This window comes from Lissotriton helveticus, chromosome 6, assembly GCF_964261635.1.
Source record: "Lissotriton helveticus chromosome 6, aLisHel1.1, whole genome shotgun sequence".
Taxonomy (NCBI): Eukaryota; Metazoa; Chordata; class Amphibia; order Caudata; family Salamandridae; genus Lissotriton; species Lissotriton helveticus.
The window spans coordinates 905,854,513-905,879,208 of record NC_136067.1 but is presented as its reverse complement, the minus strand read 5'-3'; the positions used below and the strand labels follow the sequence as shown (position 1 = coordinate 905,879,208).

The 24,696-nt window shown below is 44.3% G+C and overlaps 1 protein-coding gene across 6 annotated transcripts in view; it reads right to left on the bottom strand.

The window, feature by feature from the left end:
- CEP43 (centrosomal protein 43) overlaps nt 1-24,696 on the bottom strand; it is a 293,859-nt gene that overhangs the window by 94,332 nt on the left and 174,831 nt on the right. For all 6 annotated transcript variants that reach the window (XM_078648540.1, XM_078648541.1, XM_078648542.1 and 3 more), the window contains one exon: nt 11,672-11,733. In XM_078648540.1, coding sequence (XP_078504666.1) covers nt 11,672-11,733 — 62 coding nt within the window. The remainder of the gene's footprint in view (nt 1-11,671; nt 11,734-24,696) is intronic.

The following is a 24,696-nucleotide window of genomic DNA, read 5'->3' as shown; positions in this document are numbered from 1 at the left end:
GGAAAAAAAATTCGAGCGTCCGAGTTCTATGGTGTCCCAGGGCCATTTTAGTGGACCAGGCCCAAATCCAAAGAACAGGCCGCCATTTTGAGAGTCCTCTTGCAGCCGCCTATCGCTGTAGCATCAAGAGCGGCCGAAACTCAGCTGAATGGCAACTGAAACGGTAAAGGGGCGCCCCACTACAGCAGACGAGCCTCCACCTAGGAAGGCCCGAAAACATTGTTGTGCTGCCTTCGACCTATTCGCCGCAAGTGCGCACGCAACTCAGCTGCATAGCTTGCTAGACACCACCTCGGTGCTAACCGAATCTCAGCGCCTTGTGGTGTCTTCTATTCCAAAAATATTGTTGCGCTGCCTTTGGCCCCATTCGCACATCGGTCCGCTACTGACGCCATCTCACAGGCCAACGGGGCGCCCCACGCCGACTTTCAGCATTGTAGGATGGCCACACCAGTGCACCTTACTAGACACCACCTCGGTGCCATCCGGATCTTGGCATCTCAGCGCCTTGTGGTGTCTTCTATTCAGAAAATATTGTTGCGCTGCCTTTGGCCCCATTCGCACATCGGTCCGCTACTGCCGCCATCTCACAGGCCAACGGGGCGCCCCACGCCGACTTTCAGCATTGTAGGATGGCCACACCAGTGCGACAACTTGCTGGACACCACCTCGGTGCCATCCGGATCTTGGCATCTCAGCGCCTTGTGGTGTCTTCTATTCAGAAAATATTGTTGCGCTGCCTTTGGCCCCATTCGCACATCGGTCCGCTACTGCCGCCATCTCACAGGCCAACGGGGCGCCCCACGCCGACTTTCAGCATTGTAGGATGGCCACACCAGTGCGACAACTTGCTGGACACCACCTCGGTGCCATCCGGATCTTGGCGCATTGTGCTGCCTTCGGCCTATTCGCACATCGGTCCGCTACTGACGCCGCCTCACGTGCCAACGGATTTTCTACGCTTTTTATACCCTATGCCGCATAACAGGTCATGTGACTTGTTTATAAAACTTTTCATTGGTTCATTTTACTTTTGGTTTCCTAATGATGGAAGGCTTGATCATATGACCTAAAAATAACACTTTTCATTGGATGAAAACTATTTTTTTTTCCCAAACGATGAAAGCCCCACTTTGTTTCTGGATGTTTCAGACTGAAGCTGGCGTCAGCATGAAAGCACCACCATCTCGTGGCTCCGTCGTGGTCATTCCGCGAGCAATCATGGCAGCCGCTCCCCACCGGAAGCCTACAGGAGTCGGGGGCCCCCAAGACTTTTGTAGAATCCTCAAGGCGGAGGGGACGCTTTCGAGAATGGGGTCCAAGACCTAGCAGACAAGCGTCCGATTTCCAAGGTGTCCCAGGGCCATTTCAGTGGACCAGGCCCAAAAAGGAAAGAGCCTGCCGCCATTTTGAGAGTCCTGTGACAGCCGCCTATCGCTGCACCGCAAGAGTGGGCGCAACTCAGCTGAATTGCGGATTTTGACACAGTGGACCAAAAGCGGACGGAATGGCAACTGAATTGGTAAAGGGGCGCCCCACTACAGCAGACGAGGCTCCACCTGGGGAGGCCCGTTCACGCCGCCTCCCCCCCCCCCCCCCCGGGGCGCCCCACGCCGTTATTCGGAGGGCGGCAACTCAGCTGAATTGCGGATTTTGACACAGTGGACCAAAAGCGGACGGAATGGCAACTGAAACGGTAAAGGGGCGCCCCACTACAGCAGACGAGGCTCCACCTGGGGAGGCCCGTTCACGCCGCCTCCCCCCCCCCCCCCCGGGGCGCCCCACGCCGTTATTCGGAGGGCGGCAACTTACTGGACATCACCTTGGTGCCATCGTTCTGCTGCCTTGGAACTATTCGCACAACAGACCGCTACTGATGACCCACCCCCTGCGACGCCCCACGCCGGATACCGAAATCAGTGCGGCACCCAGGCAACATCACCTGGGTGCCGTCCAGAAATCTGGACGTTGTGCTGCCTTGGGACTATTCGCACAACCGACCGCTACTTCCTTCTTTTTCCCTAAAAATGTTTAAATGTTTTTACTGTTTTTGTTTTGTTGTATATATTTATAAGTTATTAAAGTTTTATAATCCTACTACTTTGTTGGAGTGCTATATATTTTTAATGTGACACATAATTGTAAAAACTTTGATGTACAAAGAGTCATCCCTGGAATCTTCCGCTTCAGGCTCGGTCCCCTCCCCAATCACAATACAGGATGGTTTTCAGATAGTAGGAACGCGTGTGGTGTGACGGATCTCATCGGGTGTGGGCCTTGATCTACTATAACTCCTTTGAAGAGGGGTAATTCTTTACAGCTGGGGCCATAAACTACATCTGCAGGGCTAGCTGATAGCCTGGGACCGGCCTGGACAATCGGACACAGAGGAAGAGGAGTGTCAGAGGGTGCGGTAGTGAATAGGGCGAAAAGGAGGTGTCGAGCGGGCACAGGGTGTGATTCTCAGGGAAGAGCAGCGCAGATGGGGGGAGGTTTATTGCCCATGCATAAGACAGAGAGCGGGGGTGACCAGTGCCTGGGGGAGATGCTTGCGAGGGTGGGGAGCCATGCTAAGGATCGACAGCGTGCAGAGAGTGGGTCTGGTCAAGTCATCTAAAATGGCTGCCGTGCACGACAAAAGTGTGGCATTTGAAAAAAGGCAAGATGGCGCAGACAATGTTTTTCAACACTTCCTGATTTCCTTCGAATCGAACGTTAACAGACGTTGGGGCATATTACCAAAGTTAAGCGATATTTACCCTAACGATGCTTAGCAACGAATTTTTTACCGCTAAGCATCGTCAGAAATTATCGCAGATAAACCTTGCTATTATCAAGGTTTATCGCAAATTCGATAAAAAACGGCCGCAATGCATTAATAACGCTGAAAAGTCAGCGATATTCATGCATTACCGAGCTAATGCTCTTAGCCATGTTATCCACCTCCCATTGGATAACATGGCTAAGAACTGCTCAGGGCAGGTGTTACTTTTTGGAGATATTCGCGCTTAGCGCGAATATCTCCAAAAGTTGGTAATAGGAGATAGCGATGTTAGCGACTGTTTCCAGTCGCTCACATCTTGGCATGCCCACTTTGCATGTCATTAGTGATAAATATCACTGACATGCAAAGTGGGGCCCAAGATAGTCGCTATCTCCTACTAGCGGTCGCTAACTGGTGTTAGCGACAGCTAGGTAATACGGAGATAATTTTATCTCCGCTTTCTTGGCTTTTAAAGCCAAAAAAGCGGAGATAAACCCCCTTGATAATATGCCCCGTTATCTCTCCCACACTACCGGTCCCCCTGGGCTTAAACGCCGAGATGGTAGGGACTGCATCCCGTGAAGATAGGCCGAGACGTCACTCAGCAGAAAAAAAAGTAAAAAAATGTCTATAAACATACAATAAGTTAAAAGTCAATCATTCTTCATTCCTTGTAGTACGCTCCCCAGTCCGCTTCCCGTTACGCTAACCGGGCGCACCCCACCAAAAAAACGCGCCCCGCGCAGCCCTTTTAAAGCCTCCACATCAAACCTATGGGGTCAGGGAGGATCTACTATGCCCCCTTATGGTCATTTGCCCCTTCGCTTTGGCCTCCTCTTGTCTCTCGATCCTACCGAGAGACATGATGGCGGCCGCTACGGACTGTTTGGAATGTTTACAGACGCCGGAGAACCAATCAGCTTCGCTTCACAAACTCCGTAACGCGAAAAGTACGCGAACTGGAGCGCTGCCCGTTCCGCTGTTACAGATATATATCTTTTTTTGAACTTTAATTTCTCAAAATCCACTGGAGCACATATATTGAGACCTAGCAAAGGCACATCGGGCTACCAGTCCCTACAATTTTGCCAAGTTTCGTGCAAATCCATTCAGCCGTTCGATTATCATTATTTATTTATTTTTTTTGCCCCGCGGGGCCCTTTTAAAACCTCCACATCAAACCTAGGGGGTCAGGGAGGATCTACTATGCCCCCTTATGGTCATTTTCCCCTTCGCTTTGGCCTCCTCTTGTCTCTCGATCCTACCGAGAGACAAGATGGCGGCCGCTACGGACTGTTTGGAATGTTTACAGACGCCGGAGAACCAATCAGCTTCGCTTCACAAAGCTCCATAACGCGAAAAGTACGCGAACTGGAGCGCTGCCCGGTCCGGTCCGCTGTTACAGATATATATCTTTTTTTGAACGTTAATTTCTCAAAATCCACTGGAGCACATATATTGAGACCTAGCAAAGGCACATCGGGCTACCAGTCCCTACAATTTTGCCAAGTTTCGTGCAAATCCATTCAGCCGTTCGGGCTAAAAGTGAGGCCAACCGCCCTATGGAAAACTCAATGTTAAAAACTCGTTTTGGGACCCCCCTTTTTTCTCGGCCCCCCCTTGACGAAACCCCCCCCAAATTTTCAGGGGCTGCTCAGAAACAAAATGTTCCATTTTCCTGAAGATTTCAGCCAATTCCGTCCACAAACGCCAAAGTTATTAGACATAGAATTTTCAAAAATCCCATAGAGAAAAAATCCTAACTATATATACCTACTGGCGACCGCCAGTAGGTAATATATAAGCAATTGCAGCCAAATAAACAGTAGAGCTGAATTATGCTGTAAAGAATTTCCACCTTACATGAACATCTGCATTAGAAACATGAGAAACAACACCAAAGATAGTTTAGAAACTGTTTTAATGATAGAAAACAGCAGAAATTCTTATAAATCACTGAAAGCATAGAAAGCTCCCAGGCTGCATTGCAAACATACAGTCTAAAAAGACTGAAAAGCTAACCTGTAGCTGCATGCAACAAAAAACTGACACCGTGCCTTTAAGGCACTCATGACCCCCAGTATCCCATCATGCCTCAGGGGTGACAGTTGGGGTAGTTGTTCTTTTCGGAGACTGAAAAACCAAGTAACAAATAGGTTAACAATACCTCCTCATTAACGAATGGCCTTTGCCCGGGGAGGCGGGAGGGTTGCTTATGACTTTGATGAGGATACCCCTGGAAGAGAACTAGGATTACAGGTAAGTAACTAATCCTTCTCTTCCACGGGATCCTCATCAATAGTCATAAGCATTAGAATAGAATAGCGAGCCTCACCTCATCCCTGCGGGCAAAGGAATAACAAGACAGTAATCTCATCAACAAACCTGAGCAGGCCATAAGCTACCCAAACAGATTCCTCAAGGAGGCTTGTCCTACTTGAGTATCGGCCCTGAAATCAGATCCTAGGCAATAATGCCTCGTAAAGGTATGAACAGATTTCCAGGTTGCAGCCTTGCATATCTCTGACATGGGAACGTCATGCAAGAAAGCTACTGTAGCTGCTTTTCCTCTAATAGAATGCGCTTTGGGTAACACCAATAAAGGCCTGCCTGCAAGCTGATAGGCCAATTTAATGCAGGAGACAATCCATTTGGAGATGGATCTCTTGCCCGCTGGAAAGCCTGTTCTCATTGAACCATAGTTCACAAACAGCTGATCCGTCTTCCTGATCCCCTTGGTCTTTTCCAAATAGAACTTGAGCACTCTCTTAAGATCCAAGAGTGCAGTGACCGCTCGGCTGGGGTCGTAGGATTTGGAAAAAACGAAGGGAGGGAAGTGGACTGATTTATATGAAAATCAGAAACCACCTTAGGCAAGAAGGATGGATGAGCCCTCAGGACTACTCTATTGCGGTGGAAAATAGTATATGGTTCCTTTGTACAGAGCGCTTGCATCTCACTTACTCTGCGCGCTGACGTAATCGCCACTAAAAAGGCTGCTTTCCAAGAGAGATGTTGCAAAGAGGCCTTGTGGATGGGTTCAAAAGGAGGTGACATTAACCTGGATAGAACCAGGTTCAATTCCCAAGGAGGAGAAGGATTTCGCACAGGGGAATAGACTTTTTTCAACCCCTGGAGGAAGTCCTTGACCACCGGAACCTGAAAGAAAGAGATCTGGTTAGGTGATTTTCTGTACGCTACTATGGCTGACAGATGCACTCTAAAGGAAGCATATTTCAACCCAGAAGTTGCCAAGGAAAGGAGATATGGAAGGAGGACTTCCTCCTGCCCTTTAATAGGATCCAGGTGACAAACCCTACACCATATGTAAAACCTCTTCCACTTGAACGCATATAACGCTCTCGTGGAAGGCCTCTTAGCTTCTTTTAAAATGTGCATACATTCAGGAGGCAGGTTCAGATGCCCATATTGCAGGACTTCAGGAGCCATGCTGTCAGGTTCAGTGATGGGAGGTTGGGATGTAGTATCCTCCCGTTCATCTTGCTCAACAGGTCCGGTCTGCAAGGAAGTCGTCTGTGTGGACACACAGACAGATGCAGATGGTCCGGGTACCACCACTGCCGTGGCCAATCCGGAGCTATCAAGATCATCTCCATGTCCGACCTGAGGAGCTTGGACACCACCTTCGGAATCAGGGCCAGGGGAGGGAATGCGTAAGCAAATGCTCCTGACCAATCCATCAGGAGAGCATTCCCCTGCGTCCCTGGCCGATGGAATCTGGACGCGAAGGCGTGGCATTTTGCGTTTTCGTTGTCTGCAAACAAGTCTATGGTTGGACGACCCCAACAACGAAAAAGTTCTTCTACCACTTCGTCGTTTAGCACCCAGTCTGGCTGATCTTCGAAGTGCCTGCTGAGTGCATCTGCCTTGGTGTTTAATTCGCCTGGAAGGTGTACTGCCACTACTGATAGGCCCCGAGCCAGAAGCCAGTGCCAGATCGCCTGAGCCTCCAGGGAGATAGGGCGAGATTGTGTGCCTCCTTGTTTGTTCAGATAGAACATGGTGGTGGTATTGTCCGTCTGAACCAGGACTGAGTCGGTGTTTATAGCTGGAAGAAAAGCATTGAGAGCTAGATGAACTGCCCGAAGCTCCAGCATGTTGATGTGGTAGGTTTGGTGCTGAGTTGACCACCGAACTTGAATTTGAAGGCACCCCATGTGTGCCCCCCAGCCCTCTAGAGATGCGTCCGTGACCACGGACAGTGTTGGAAGAGGTTGGTGAAACGGTACTCCCATTCTGCGGGCGAGTCCACCATAGGATGGGACTCTTCGCTGCCTGGGACAAATTGATTAGATCCTCCCAATTCCCTGTCGCTTGGTCCCACTGGTCCTCTAGAGCCTGCTGCGGAGGCCGCATTCTCAGTCTGGCGTTTGGAATCAGAAAATTGCAGGACGCCATGGAGCCCAGCAGGGAAGCAATCTGTCTGACTGTTGGATGTCGAGACTGGAGGAGAGATCTGCACTTCTGTTTCATAGATGATAGTCTCTCCTCCGAAGGAAACGCTTTTCCCAAACTTGTGTCCAGAACTGCGCCCAGGTAGTGGATGCTCTGGGTCGGTTGTTGGACAGACTTTTCCATGTTCACATGGAGGCCTAGTTTGTGTAACTGTCTTAGGAACAGTTGAAAATCGCTGAGTACCTGTCGGGGAGAGGGGCCTTTCAAGAGCCAGTCGTCCAGGTATGGATGGACGAAGAGCCACTTCTTGTGTAGATAAGCCGCAACCACTGCCATGCATTTGGTGAAGACTCGTGGTGCTGACTTGAGCCCGAAGGGCAGCACTTTGTACTGGTAGTGCTTGCTTCCTACCACAAATCGCAGGTATTTCCGATGGCGAGGGGCGATTGGAATATGAAAGTACGCATCTTGCAAATCCACCGAACACATCCAATCCCCGACTTGGAGATGTGGACATATTTGGTGAAGAGCCAACATGAGGAACTTTTCTTTGACCACCACCTTGTTTAGAAGGTGAAGGTCCAAGATGGGTCGGAACTTGTCCTCCTGATCTTTTTTGGGGACAAGAAAGTATCTGGAGTAGACTCCTTTTCCCCTTTGAGAGGGAGGCACTTCCTCGATGGCTCTCTTTTGAAGAAGAGTCTTGACCTCTCTTCGGAGAAGATTTAGTTGGTACGGGCGAGACTTTTTTGGAGGTATGGGCTTTGGGATCGCACGGAAACGTACTGCATATCCATTGCGCAGTATATTCAGCACCCAACGATCTTTTGTGATGCTGACCCACTCTGCCAGATGTTGCGAAGCACTTCCTCCCACTGGAGTGGGCAACGGCGCCAGAGGAAGCCACTGCTCAAGCTCTTCCTCCTCTCGTCGTAGAAGAGGACTGCTGATGACCTCCTCTACCCCTGTTGGATTTGCCTCCTCGAAATTGGGTTTTTCCCTGGTTTTTGTTCTGGGACCACTGAGGGGTTTGAACCCTCTGTTGAGCCCCTCTGCCCCTGTTGGATTTGAAGCGTCGTTTGAATTCCTTCTTCTTCTCCAAACCTACCGCTTTTACCGTGTCCAGTTCTGTCTTCATCCTGGTCATCTCCTCATCCGCGTGTTCCCCGAAGAGAGAGGACCCAGAGAAAGGAAGATTCAAGATGCGTTGTTGAGCATCAGGTTTCAGGCCTGTTAAGCGTAACCAAGAAGACCTTCACCTCTTCACTAGGAAGCAATAGGAGGGACACAGCGGGGGCATCAAGAAGACTCTTTATTGCAGGAAATGTGGCATGACGCGTTTCGACAGAAATTGCCTTCATCAAATGCCTTCACATCGGTTTTTGGCTCCAAACGCTGCTTTTAAACAATTGTGCCATTAACCCATTGGTTGCGGTTCAGCTGGGCCGACTTCGGATTGGAGCATTATTGAAGCCCACATTGGTGAACTTCAAATCCCAGCAAGCACCATGACGGCCTGCCAGGTAAGTGTCTCATTTCGCTCCCAATGTTCTCATAGTGAGTGCTGGATATTAAAGAGTAGAAGCATTGCCTGTGCGCATGTAGATGCAAATCCGATGTCACTGCAAAATTCATCCTCCTTTGCCCCCAGATGTCCAGCCGCATAAGCCCAAGTCTAGCTGAGCCGGAGATAGTAATACCGTGATTCCATCTCTTCGTGAAGTCACGAACTGCACTTTCACAGCAGCCCTTAGCAATCCCTGTATGCGGCGGTCACAGAGAAATCCAACACCTTGGGAGTCACCTTTCTTTCTTGCCCTTGAATCTCCGGAAACTCGTAGGACGGGTCATCTCAGCGCGCCAGGGGCTAGCATGCAAACATATCCAAAATTCGGCCTCTTCCCTAGGAAGCAATCGAGGGACACAGCGGTAAGTGTCTCATTTCGGTCCCAATATTCTCACAGTGAGTGCTGGATATTAAAGAATAGAAGCATTGCCTGTGTGCATGTAGATGAAAATCCGATGTCACTGCAAAATTCATCCTCCTTTGCCCCCAGAAGTCCAGCTGCATAAGCACAAGTCTAGCTGAGCCGCATAAGCCCAAGTCGAGCTGAGCTGGAGATAGTAATACGTGATTCCATCTCTTCGTGAAGTCACAAACTGCACTTTCACAGCAGCCTTTAGCAATTATTTATTTGTTAAATTGTTGTTACAAGTATCTTGGAATTAAAAAAAATTGCGAAAAATGTGTTTGTTAACATACACATGTATCTAATCGTGAAAATAACTATTCACACATTTTATAAAAAATGGAAACAATGTGATACTTGAACTTGTGTATCTTGCACATCTCCCTTAACGGGCCAAGATGGCAAATCTTTTCAGTCTTTTTTATTAGGTCGAAGCCTACCAGACAGCACAGCTGTCTGGTTTGCTAAAGACATCTAGGGGACATTCTCTTGGAATGTATTCCACAAGTTGCTTACCATGGTTTGTAACTCACATTTGCTTTCTTTCTGTTTGCTGGCTATATTTGTTTTAGGCAGTCCAGCACTTATCTGTCCCACCCGTGGAGCATCCCTTATTTACTCCTTCTGTAAACAGGCCTTTAAATCTAGTTCTTATCTTGTCACATTTGCATGTGCATTCAAAGACAGAGGTCAAATGATAGGCTCTGTCTTCTGAAGAAGCTCGGGGTTTACTTTTCTTACTCTGACTTGGAAGGGAAATTTATGTGACAGTCTTGCTGCGAAAGAAAGGCTTTTTTTTTTAGCACACAACAAAATTGAAATGTCAGTAAATAAACTGTGAAGATATTTCAGAATATGTCACAATTAGGAAATCACAAATGAAGCACGTTTTTCGTAATTGTGAAGAGTGGTGAAAACATATAATACAACCAAAACAAATCAATACACTAGGTGATGACATTTCTACACATTGGTTGTGCACTGTATATGTTTATCAGCAAATCTGTAGGTCTGTGCAAATGTAGTGGTCATTTCAATTGAAAATGTGTTTTCGGTAATGGCAGTGCACTATCAGACCATGCAAACTCCATTTTATGTAACTCCACTCTACGCCATTCCATGCCACGGCACTCTACTCTGCACCAATCCACTCTGCTTTGCTCCACACCTCTGTACTGTACTGGGCACTACTCTACTTTATCCACTAAACTCTACACCACTCTGCTCTGCACTCTATGCCACTCACTTCTCGCCTCTGTGCTCTACTGGGCACCAATCTACTTTATGCCAATGCATTCTGTGCCACTCTGCTCTATGCCACTCTACTCTGCAACACTGCACGCTACGTCATTGGAATCTATGCCAAAGGCATTCTACTCTATGCCAATCTACTCAGCACCACTGTACCCTACGCCAATCCACGCTTGTTCACTCTATTCTGAAACAATTTACTCTATGACACTCCACTGCAATCTAAGCTACTGCAAACAATGTTTCGCTAATCCACATCACTGCAGTCTAAAACACTAAGCCACTGCACTCTACCCTGAACCACTCCACGCCGGGTCACTTTACTCTGAAACAAGCCACTGCCCTCTATGCCACTCTATTAGTCTGTGACGCTGCAATCTACTCTACTTGACTGCGCTCTTTGCCACTCTATAACACTCTGTTATACTCTGCACCACTCTACACTATGCCACTGCACTCTACGACACTCTACTCTGCAACACTGCACTCTCCATCACTGAACTCTACGCTGCACCACTGCACTATACACCACTCTAATGCACTGTACAACATGCAATCTACAGCACTACAATCTATGCCACTTCTCTCTGCATCACTCCATTCTCCTCTGCAGCAACCAACTCTACGTCACTGCACTCTACTCTACGCCTCTGCACTAAATGCCACTGCAGTCTACGCCACTCTAGTTTCCTCTACACCACTGCATTCTACAACTCTATGATACACATCACTCTATGACACAACCAACTCTATGACACTCTCCTCTATGCCACAAACGTTTAGCCATGCTGAACAGCAGCCACGCAGTGTACAACATGGCTAAAACACATTTGCAAAGCCAATAGCTTTTGCATAGGTGAGACCTATTGGTTTTGCCAATGCCTGTTTAATATACTGATCCATGAGAGGGGGTGGAGGGACGGGGACAGTTATTGCGTGGAGACAAGAAAGAAAGTAGGTGCCTCAATACCAGCGCAAGCAGCGTACAGGCACTCATTAAATTGACCTGTGCATGTTCTATGCTAAACAGGAAGAAAAAAAGTGACACACAGCATGCACTTGCGACGAGGAGGCAGCATAGGAGAATGACAGTGAAGGCAATAAATCGTAAGCAACGAGCGGGCTCCAAGCCCTTTATTGTAAACCATACCCCTAGCAAGTGCAGCGCATGAGCTGTGCACCCAAGACTTATAAAGTGGTGTGGGACTATGGTATGTACCTGGAATTACATGTTTTGCATGTTACGATAGTGTACATTTGGTACACTTACCATTGTTGAAATCTTTATCTGCTGCCTTGAATTCATCATTGACGTATCTCTCAAGCATATTCCTGGAAAGGAAAACAAGACAATTACTCTTTTTCCAATCTAACCAAACAGTTGTTAAGAATCATTCTAAAAATTCATAAGCTTGGAATACTTTTCCACTAACAGGCAGGAGCCTCAAGCATTTGGTAGCAACATAAAATAACTCATTGAGGAGCTGAGCAGACTTATGGCAATTTTGTGTTCTCAAGCAACAGATCTTCCTAAAATAATATGTAAAAAACAGGCAACCGAATATTTGGGGAGGATACACTTGATGAAGTCCCACTAATTTACCTATATGGTGCCTTTCTACGCTAAGTACTACTGAGCTAACATGTAAAATCTAGGAACATACCTCTCCAATGATGGCAGAGGAAACGTTGAAACCCAATTTGAACAGTGCTAGGGCATTATCAGATATGAGACTATACTTCACTGAAATCAGTCACATTTTGGAAGGCAAGCATTTAGCAGTGTAAAATTCAATTTCAATATCTACTGAGGAATTCATAAATGGATTCTTCAAATTTTCACTCCTTTTTCATGTAAGTAAGTGGTAGTGAGAATTTGCTAAATTTCCCACGATCAATTTGTTCTCACTATTCTAAAACAACCTTATTCCCCCAATATACTGGGTAACTATCTGAATTGGGAGAAATTCATCCTGGGGAGATTCAGTGCAGAGTATTAAGAAGCACTCTCAAATGTTACATAGACATAGGACAGATTTTAATCTTGGGTTAGCAATGCATTGTAAATGCTAATATTATCATGCTCTCAAGATAATTAACGAACATGCTTTACAGAAAAAACAAACTATCACCAGATGGAAGGCTCACTTGGATCTTCATGTCAAGCAGAGAGCTAAAACGTAGGCCCTATTTCCGTTACACAAAACGTTTTTCACAAATGTGAGCAAGGCTTTAGTTACAATTCTGAAAGGCTCGTAAAATTGTGTGGCATAAATAACCATTTTTTTTTCGGGTGCACAGAATAGTAGTGATGAACTTGTATCAATTATTTTTAACAAAAGTTGTCGATTCAGTATTTTTTGGGTTAACTATTTTAGATGTATAATTTAAAATTGTGGAGGAGAAGATTACACTTTCAGAAGGGAAAATGATATGAAGATATTAGAGACAAGATCACAGCAAGGAAAATGCTAAAGTAATAACCATTCCTATAGCTAGAACATTTAATTTGACAAATGAAAGGCTCTCAATCTGCACAGTGCAAATAACATATGCAAAATGCAAAGATACTTAGAATAATCAATCAAATAAATCGTAGTGATAAAGTGCAGGGCCCTTTTAGGAGATTTCTGCTTGAATTCAAGGGGTACAGTAGTGGCTGTGTATGGCTTGTATAACAAGACCACCATCATTCTTTTATATGATTCAAGACGTTCTATAGCTTTGCCTAGCATTGGAAACTGTGGAAATAAATCTGCCTTTTGAAAATGTTGTTGAATCTAGTTTATACATAGATATCACCAGGGAAACAACACTGCCTGCATGTTAAATGCTAGCTTCCCCTAAAAGTGGGTTTAAGCATTGGTCTGAATGGAAACACTTGTAGAATGATGTGTGAACAAATGTCCCTCAAACCCTTATATTGATGCATTCCCCTAGATGGGATTAGTTTTCGAATAGACTATTAGAATTAGCCGGTTTCTAGACAACACTTCAATGCAGGGGTGATCAGCCTACGTTCTGTCCTCTACTTATAGACCATAGGAAGCAAAATGCTGCTCTGATAATGTTTATGCCAACCTATCAAGATGAGGATGAAAATAACATCTAACAAGTGTAACTAGTTGTAGTATTCTCATGTTATGCTGTAATGTTCCCTTTCACCTTGTCTCTAGCTGCTCAGCCAGTGTGAGTGTTCCATGTAGAATGTTGGCGTGAGTGACATGAGTGGAATGTTTGGATGCGTGGTGTGCGAGTGTTGTCAGTTGGAAGGTGTGCTGAGCAGCTAGCTGGCTGCTCCCGGTGGGGTTTGCTGTAAATTCTACTTATGGACTTAATAAACTACATTAAACTCAACTCAGCTACGTCTACTATGTCTCCTGAACACGTGGGGTCAGCCCACTACACTAGTGCACTGCAGATGTAAACCAGTTGGTATAAGAAAAGCTAGTATGTTCACAACCAAAAACGAGATTAAAAAGCTAATTTAGGACGACAAGCTACTAAGACTATATTGTCCCAATGAAACAACATGAAGAACTTGTCAGCGGAAGACATCTCCTTTCCACCGAGGGGACTTCAAAGGAAACTCTATACACTGTATTTAAAGATCCTCTCTCAGTATAGATGTCAATTACATTTAACTCAAAAGCTGCCGGATTGTGTATGAAAGGGTTGAATGACATTACAACAAATGCCTTTCCCACACAATGCCTTACCATGTAAGGTAAGTATATATCAGGTAAGTGAAACCATAAAAAATAGGTATAAATAAATGTGTGTGTGTGTGTATAGATGTTTATATATATATATATATATATATATATATATATATATATATATATATATATACACAACATGAAGGTCTGAGTATGTTGTTTACAAACTGAAGTGTACCTGTAACCTTGAGTACATAGGGAGTACTAAACTCCCTGTGCATAAACGCATTCTGCAGCACCTAAGGGCTATTGTGCACTCTGACGCCAACTACCCGGTGGCGAGACACTTCAAGGCGGATCACAATAACCAGCTGAAGGACTAGGAATACACTGTCCTTTGCTCTGTTCCACAGCCCGGCCGGGGTGGAAACAGGGACAAGTTATTAAGACAGAAAGAATCTCACTTTATCTTGTCTCTTGACACTAGAGCCCCTAATGGATTACATTTGACGGAGGACCTTCATAATTTTTTGTGATCTATATTTTCCTGATCACATGGCATACAATCTGTATAGAATCTTTTAAATCGAATCGAAGGCCTTGTGTCTGGACAAAGCTATACCTCTCTGAAGAGCTCTAATTAGAGCGAAACACTGTGTCAGGGGTTGCTTTTATTCATTCCAGGTTGGCTTGAGTTGGTATTTTACCAATTCAAAGCTGTAATATTGTGCCTGGAGTGATAAATGGCTTTTGTTATTTGACAGCTCGGCAAGGACTGCACTGTACTAGTCCTATGCTTAAAGACTTTGCTGTTTAAATGGCGAAAGACTTTGTCATTTTCTATTCGGCATGGATAGCACTGTCTAATCCTATGCTTAAAAACTTTGATAGAACAACAGACATTTGAGGTGAGCAGATCTAGAGTGTCGCTAGTGTTGAGAGTGCTCTAACAGGAGCTGCTTTCCACCTAAACTGAGACCTACCCAGAGTTCTCTCCTTCTTTTTTGCATAATTTATGCGTCACTCTATGCCTGAAAGGGTTTTGTTTTGACTTAATACTGGGTGCTCCCTTGTGTCTGGACAAAGCTATACCTCTCTGAAGAGCTCTAATTAGAGCGAAACACTGTCAGGGGTTGCTTTTATTCATTCCAGGTTGGCTTGAGTTGGTATTTTACCAATTCAAAGCTGTAATATTGTGCCTGGAGTGATAAATGGCTTTTGTTATTTGACAGCTCGGCAAGGACTGCACTGTACTAGTCCTATGCTTAAAGACTTTGCTGTTTAAATGGCGAAAGACTTTGTCATTTTCTATCTCGGCATGGATAGCACTGTCTAATCCTATGCTTAAAAACTTTGATAGAACAACAGACATTTGAGGTGAGCAGATCTAGAGTGTCGCTGGTGTTGAGAGTGCTCTAACAGGAGCTGCTTTCCACCTAAACTGAGACCTACCCAGAGTTCTCTCCTTCTTTTTTGCATAATTTATGCGTCACTCTATGCCTGAAAGGGTTTTGTTTTGACTTAATACTGGGTGCTCCCTTGTGTCTGGACAAAGCTATACCTCTCTGAAGAGCTCTAATTAGAGTGAAACACTGTGTCAGGGGTTGCTTTTATTCATTCCAGGTTGGCTTGAGTTGGTATTTTACCAATTCAAAGCTGTAATATTGTGCCTGGAGTGATAAATGGCTTTTGTTATTTGACAGCTCGGCAAGGACTGCACTGTACTAGTCCTATGCTTAAAGACTTTGCTGTTTAAATGGCGAAAGACTTTGTCATTTTCTATCTCGGCATGGATAGCACTGTCTAATCCTATGCTTAAAAACTTTGATAGAACAACAGACATTTGAGGTGAGCAGATCTAGAGTGTCGCTGGTGTTGAGAGTGCTCTAACAGGAGCTGCTTTCCACCTAAACTGAGACCTACCCAGAGTTCTCTCCTTCTTTTTTGCATATATATATATATATATATATATATATATATATATATATATATATATATATATATACACAACATGAAGGTCTGAGTATGTTGTTTACAAACTGAAGTGTACCTGTAACCTTGAGTACATAGGGAGTACTAAACTCCCTGTGCATAAACGCATTCTGCAGCACCTAAGGGCTATTGTGCACTCTGACGCCAACTACCCGGTGGCGAGACACTTCAAGGCGGATCACAATAACCAGCTGAAGGACTAGGAATACACTGTCCTTTGCTCTGTTCCACAGCCCGGCCGGGGTGGAAACAGGGACAAGTTATTAAGACAGAAAGAATCTCACTTTATCTTGTCTCTTGACACTAGAGCCCCTAATGGATTACATTTGACGGAGGACCTTCATAATTTTTTGTGATCTATATTTTCCTGATCACATGGCATACAATCTGTATAGAATCTTTTAAATCGAATCGAAGGCCTTACACTTAGAATCATGAGGAACACACCTGATTGCTATAGGTTCTGTCAATACCCATAAGTGACTCACTGTGCTGCCTCTTCTGGGACTTTTTTAGTATTAAATCTTTTTTTTGAAAAAGGCAGCTCAAATACAAGCAGAGAAACATTGCTGATCATGAACGCACCAAACAATGGAAGAGGCATTGAAAACCCAAGACAGCTATAAGTAAACGGTACCCAAGCCCCGCAATGCTCTCTCTTTTCCAAAGCAATTATAAAGTCAAGTCGGCTGGATCTAATTTGATAGCCTAGTGTTATTTAAACAGTTCAATGGGAGTTCTCTATACAGTTGCCTCATAAGCTGAAAATAAGCACATTCTGATTATAAAATTATAAGAAAATTTTGAATCATGAAAATTTTGGTTTATATAGCACGTTTGCACTTTTTGAAATTTTATATCATGTCGCTTCCTAGTAATTATTTATGAGGGACTATTTGAACACCTTGGTCATATGATTCTTTTAACCACATGGATTTGTCTATTGGAAATTGATAATACATCGAGAAGAATACAGCAATTACTATTTTAGAAGGCATTGTATATATTTGTCTGTATAGAAAGCTGCCAGTTAGATAATGAATATTTTTACATGGATTTTCACTTTTTATGCTTAAAATGACTATGAAATATTTACATTCTGACACTTGTCTGAATTACTGTCTATTTATACATTCCTAGCTAAAATCCGATATGTGGTTTCTTTTGATTGGCCTTTGTTTGAAAATTCTAAAGTCCCTGGATTTAAAAAAACACTATGTTGTGATTTTGAAGCGTTTTTGTGGAACTAGTCTGTTTATTTCATTTTTTCACGGTATGGGTGTGCTTTACTTCTATGTTTACTATTTATTTGCAATACACTCTGGGGCACATCATGTGACCAAGCTCCTTCGTGGAGCGAAACGCGTCATGGATGGGCATTTTTCCCTTTATTTTCATTAAATAAATCATTCACTCTGTTCTTCACCTGAAAATTGGATTTGGTGTCCTGCTTACTGCGAGTGTGAAGGCGAGTTTGAGGTCCCCACCTGGTTTCCCTTCGCTGAGTACTGGCGAAACAGGAATATATATATATATATATATATATATATATATATATATATATATATATATATATATATATATATATATATATATATATATATATATTACCTACTGGCGGTCGCCAGTAGGTATATATAGTTAGGATTTTTTCTCTATGGGTTTTTTGAAAATTCTATGTCTAATAACTTTGGCGTTTGTGGACGGAATCGGCTGAAATTTTCAGGAAAATGGCACATTTTGTTTCTGAGCAGCCCTTGAAAATTTGGGGGGGGTTCGTCCAGTGGGGGCCGAGAAAAAAGGGGGGTCCCAAAACGTGTTTTTAACATTGAGTTTTCCATAGGGCGGTTGGCCTCACTTTTAGCCCGAACGGCTGAATGGATTTGCACGAAACTTGGCAAAATTGTAGGGACTGGTAGCCCGATGTGCCTTTTGTAGGTCTCAATATATGTGCTCCAGTGGATTTTGAGAAATTAACGTTTAAAAAAAGATATATATCTGTAACAGCGGACCGGTTAGCGCTCTGGTTCGCGGACTTTTCGCGCAACGGAGCTTTGTGAAGCGAAGCTGATTGGTTCTCCGGCGTCTGTCAACATTCCAAACAGTCCGTAGCGGCCGCCATCTTGTCTCTCGGTAGGATCGAGAGACAAGAGGAGGTCAAAACAAAGGGGGAAATAACTATAAGGGGGCATAGTAGATCCTCGCTGACCCCCTAGGTTTGATGTGGAGGTTTTAAAAGGGCCCCGCGGGGCAAAAAAAAACAAAATAATAATAATCGAACGGCTGAATGGATTTGCACGAAACTTGGCAAAATATTAGGGACTGGTAGCCCGATGTGCCTTTGCTAGGTCTCAATATATGTGCTCCAGTGGATTTTGAGAAATTAACGTTGAAAAAAAGATATATATCTGTAACAGCGCTCCGCTTCGCGTACTTTTCGCGTTACGGAGCTTTGCGAAGCTGATTGGTTCTCCGGCGTCTGTCAACATTCCAAACAGTCCGTAGCGGCCGCCATCTTGTCCCTCGGTAGGATTGAGAGACAAGAGGAGGCCAAAGCGAAGGGGGAAATGACCATAAGGGGGCATAGTAGATCCTTCCTGACCTCTTAGGTTTGATGTACCATTTTGCCAAGTTTGGTGTAATTCCGTTCAGCCATTCAGGCTGTAGACGTATGTAAATGTCCTATGGAAAATTGCATGGGGAAAACACATTTGAAAGTGTTGAAATTTAGAACCAATTAAAATGTTACTTTGGTTTTGTATTTGTGTGTGATGAAAGTTAATTGGTTATGTATATATGTCAAATGAGAGGAAACCACAGCCATTTTGTGATACTACTGTCTGAGGTACATTTGTGAGGAATTTTTGGTGGTGAATTTCTGGTGTTTGATTTACACAGTACTAACACTTCTGCTACTTTTAAAAAGGTGAGTTGTTAATTTGTAAGGGGAACTATGTTGTACACTTGAAGATAATTTGAAAAATGTTTTCTGTTATTTATTTGCAGTCCTTCTGTTATACTAAATACTTGATGAAGTTAGTTTTATATTATGTATTACTAAAAACGATAAATGAAAGTGATTATTTTTTTCTGCAATTTACAGCAAGCAATTTCAAAATAAAATGGCTCACAATGAAGAGACCGTGGCAATTTCTTTTGAATTGTCCACTACATTGATTGAAATTGAGAGCACCAATAATGAAATATTGTCACAAGGAGGACATGACTTGTATGATTCCATTAGATTGATTGAAATGGACAGCACCAAGAATGAAATATTGTCACAAGGAGATGACTTGAATGATTCCACTACATTGATTGAAATTGAGAGCACCAATAATGAAATATTGTCACAAGGAGGAGATGGCTTGTATGATTCCATTAGATTGATTGAAATGGACAGCACCAAGAATGAAATATTGTCACAAGGAGGAGATGACTTGAATGATTCCACTACATTGATTGAAATTGAGAGCACCAATAATGAAATATTGTCACGAGGAGATGACTTGAATGATTCCACTACATTGATTGAAATGGACAGCACCAATAATGAAATATTGTCAGAAGGAGGAGATGACTTGAATGATTTTTTTGATCAATCTCTTGATGGCGAATTTATCGAGTGTTTGGAGACCATAGAGTTACAAGAATCATCATTGCAGACTTTTAATGAGGAGATTCCAGATGAGATGATTGAAGAGGAAATTACTGATGAGGACATGTTACTAGTTGTTTCAAATTTAGAAAATTCTGAAGAATAAATTTATATTTAGAAATCAAAAATTGTTTGAGACATTATTTATTTTTATTTTTAATTTATGAGGTTGTAGCGAAGTGATTGTAGTATAAAATGAGACTTATAGTATAGAGTGCAACATTTTTATGTTACATGGTAAGTTTACTCATATTTACTTCCCTTCTGCCACTATATTATCTCCAATGTGTATTTGACATGTCTTCTTCATCTCCGGCCTCCTTTCTCTCACTGTGTGTCTCCGATGCATCTTATCGCTGGTATTTTGTGTAATTACAGAAGAGAGTAAAATAAAATAGTTCGGAACGTGAAAAGGGGGCAAAGTAGAGTACTCCTCACCCCCTAGGCCTTTTTAGGCGGTCCCAAAAGGATCAGTTTCTGCTTTCCTGAGAGATTATGGTATGAGTTCCATATACCACAATAACTTGCATTACAACATGCAAGATATCTATCTCCTATTACCAACTTTTGGAGATATTCGCGCTAAGCGCGAATATCTCCAAAAAGTAACACCTGCCCTGAGCAGTTCTTAGCCATGTTATCCAATGGGAGGTGGATAACATGGCTAAGAGTATTAGCTCGGTAATGCATGAATATCGCTGAGTTTTTAGCGATATTCATGCATTGCGGCCGTTTATTATCGCATTTGCGATAAACCTTGATAATAGTAAGGTTTATCTTCGATAATTTCTGACGATGCTTAGTGGTAAAAAATTGGTTGGTAAGCATCGTTAGCGATAAATATCGCTTAACTTTGGTAATATGCCCCAACGTCTGTTAACGTTCGATTCGAAGGAAATGAGGAAGTGTTGAAAAACATTGTCTGCGCCATCTTGCCTTTTTTGAAATGCCACACTTTTGTCGTGCACGGCAGCCATTTTAGATGTCTTGACCAGACCCACTCTCTGCACGCTGTCGATTCGTAGCATGGCTCCTCACCCTCGTAAGCATCTCCCCCAGGCACTGGTCACCACCGCTCTCTGTCTTATGCATGGGCAATAAACCTTCCCCCATCTGCGCTGCTCTTCCCTGAGAATCACACTCTGTGCCCGCCCGACACCTCCCTTTCGCCCTATTCACTACCGCACCCTCTGACACTCCTCTTCCTCTGTGTCCGAATGTCCAGGCCGGTCCTAGGCTATCAGCTAGCCCTGCAGATGTAGTTTATGGCCCCAGCTGTAAAGAATCACCCCTCTTCAAAGGAGTTATAGTAGATCAAGGCCCACACCCGATGTGATCCGTCACAGCACACGCGTTCCTACTATCTGAAAACCATCCTGTATTGTGATTGGGGAGGGGACCGAGCCTGAAGCGGAAGATTCCAGGAATGACTCTTTGTACATCAAAGTTTTTACAATTATGTGTCACATTAAAAATATATAGCACTCCAACAAAGTAGTAGGAATATAAAACTTTAATAACATATAAATATATACAACAAAACAAAAACAGTAAAAACATTTAAACAACGAAGAGACCGTGGCAATTTCTTTTTAATTATCCAATAGATTTATTGAAATTGACAGCACCAATAATGAAATATTCTTGTCAGTAGCGGTCTGTTGTGCGAATAGTTCCAAGGCAGCAGAACGCGCTGAAATCTAGATGGCACGAAAGTGATGTCTAGTAAGTTGCCGCCCAGCAAATAACGGCGTGGGGCGCCGCGGGGGTGAGTGAGTCCAGTAGGCACCACAGCTATTCTTACCGGCATTGCAGAATTACTGCTGGGGACAATGCCTGTGCTGTAGCAGGGTCACAGCAGAAACAAAAAGGATTCTGTTGAAGATGTTGTTGGTTTTCAATTTGAAAACAGTTCTGGTGTCAACTGCTATGCTAATGTAGTGGTTAATGTTTTGTTTTCTCTAGAAAATGTAAAAGAGGGGGAGGCAGTCCAAAGTTCCGTTAAAAGGGCAAAGGAAAGGATCGGTGGTTTGAACTATCAGTCAAAAAGGGGAGGGGGTGCAATAATTTTTCCTACCGGGTCACACTGTGCTTTCACCGGAAGTAAGGTCTGCAGGATTGTAGTAATTCAAAGTGAGGCTGGCGCCAGCATGGGAGCGCCGACGTCCCGCGGATACAGTTTCGTCACTCCACGGGCGATCATGGCAGTCATTCCCCATCGGGGGTCGGAGACTCCCGCGGCTCCTCTAGAATCTTCAAGGTCGTGGAGGACTACGGTGGTGGAGTCAACCAGTGACCGGGCCATTTCTTTATGTTGGGCCCGCTCTTGCCAGGTCGACCGCCATTTTGAGAGTTCGGCAGCTACCGGCGATCGCGGGGTCACATGAGCGGACGGGCTCCACCCTGCCGGGCGAGACGTTGCAGCATGGCCACAGTGGAAGAACCGTTATCTAGGTCGTTCCGAAACTGTGCAGCACTGTAGTTGTTAGGATGCCACCGCCTGGAGCGCTGAGGGTGCAGCTGGGAAGCCTCCACCTGGGGAGGCGGGAGAGGCCTGTTCGCACCGTCTCTCCCTCCCAGTGCACCCCACGGCGTCTCGCTTGAGATTTGTTATGGCCGGACCAGGCGATGAGGACGAGGGGGGGGTCGGAGGCATGTGCAAGACATCCCCCTCCAGTGTTGTCGCAGCCATTATAAAAGAAAGAAGTGTCCCGTCCGTCTTCGGGCCGGGCTTCCGGTGGATGTCGGCCGGACGCCCCTGGCTCTGGCCCCATGAACGGGTTTCTTGGTTTATCGGCTGCAGCCGGATCCCGTCGGCCTCGGCCCCCCGACCGTTGGTGGTCGGACCGGAAGAGCATGTGGCGGGACTACCTGCAACTCTCAAGGGCCACCGCGGCCGGACTGGGAGAGAGAGGGGAGGGTCGAGGAGACATTCCCCCCCCCTGCAACTGTTCAGCGTTGTAAAGGCAATCCCCTGGCCGGGTCCCGCTGGTCTCGGCCTCTCCTCCGGCTACACCCTACGTTAGGATCTCCTGGCCGAGGCGTGGCAGCAGGACCTGCCTTATATGGGCTGCTCCCGGCTGGGCGTAGCCGGAACCCTGCCCCACCTTGGAAGTTTCCAGAGTGGGGGTGGATGTTCTACTGACTTGCATTTTCCCTAGTCTATCGATTTTTTTGGCGTGGCAGGCGGTGGGACAGCGAGGGGTGATTTGGTTTCTCTTACTGTTTTTCTGGTCTCTCACCACTGGCATATTTTAACGTTTTCTTGTTTCTAGGACATTAATAGGTTTTATCATTACGTTATGTTATCGTTTCTTTGTTCGTTGTTTAATAAAAGTTCATGTTCATCAGTGGCCTACTGATTTTCGTTTTCCTATTTTTTTCTTTCCAGGTTGTTTCATGGTAAAGTTTCTGTTAACAGGATACAGTGATCACTTCGTTATTATTGCATATGTCCTTTTCACTAGGGGTGCTCTCTGGTCGGGCCAGATGACGTATCTCTAGTAAATGGTCCGGGTGAAAAAGGTGCATCAATCAGTGGGGAGTAGATAGGCATGATAGATTACAACGGGGGAGAACGGTACGCATTACGTACCCTTTCACTACTTGCAAAGATTTTCCTACGTTTATTTGCAAACAGGGAATACCTCCAAAAAGAACTAATTCCCAAACAGTCAATGTTCGGACAATCAATCAATCAATGAGGAATGAAATAGGTACGACGTGTTAAAGGCTTGCGTTACCTACCCTTCACTATCTGCAAAGGGAGATAGAATATTCCTATTCTTCCTCGTTTGCAGGTAGAGAAGATCGTTAAGAGAATTAACTTCGAACAATTCAATGCTCGATTGAAACAATCAACAAGGGGTACTGTGAACACAAATGAACGCCGCTTATATACATACGCATTGCTATTTTCAACAGGTTGTTCCTAATGTTTCTATTTTAGCGAGGTCAAAAGAGATCCCATTAGTGGCCTACTGATTTTGCTCGATTCCTTTTGTTTTTTTACACGATTTTTCGCTATCTGCAAAGACTAAACAGAGTATTGCGACTCTGTGCTTGTTTGTAAATAGAGAATGAACCAAAGAGAACAATCAATCAAATGGAGAGAGAAGCAGGCACGACGGATTACAAAGGGGGAAAGGGCTGCGTTAACTACCCTTCACTATCTGCAAAGAGAGAGTACTCCTAATAGAAATGAGGGGTGGGGGGCAGCAATCAAAGCAGATCAGTGTGCATAAACACGAAAAAAAAAATTCTTACCACGTACTTGACATTCGACAGCTTATGATATTTGCTATTAAAAAACCATTGAAATTCACTGAAAAAACCATAGGTTATAGACCATATATAGTTAGGAATTAGCATTTACAAAACCTTGAAAATTCACTGAAAAAACCATAGGTTATAGACCATATATAGTTAGGAATTAGCATTTAAAAAACCTTATTTTACTCACACAAAACCATTGAAATTCCATATATAGTTAGTTGCACTAACTATATATCGCGCACCCGCAATCCACTGCTGATCATGTCACATATTACATCATTCATGACATGGTCAGTGACATCACTGATGACATCACTGATGACATCTCAAATGACATCACTGATGACATCACTGATGACAACATCCAGTGACTGTATGTTTCTGTAAAGTTAAAATATGTCTTACATATTGAAGAATGAGTGGATGTATAAGTGTCTGGATGAAGGATTTAGTAGGTGCGTGACTGACTGTATGAGTGAGTGATTAAATGTGTCTCACTGAATGCATGGGTTAGTGACTAAACTGTCTTAATTTGTGCATCATTATGTCTGTTGTTCTGTAAACTGCTGCATGTGTTGATCATTAGCTATACGAGAGGCTATATGTGTTATTAATTGGTTGCCCAAGTATTTCTATGGGAGATTGAGTTTGTGTGGGGGTGGCTGGAAGGTGTGTGACTCTATGCATAGATGTGTGAGCAGTTTATTCACT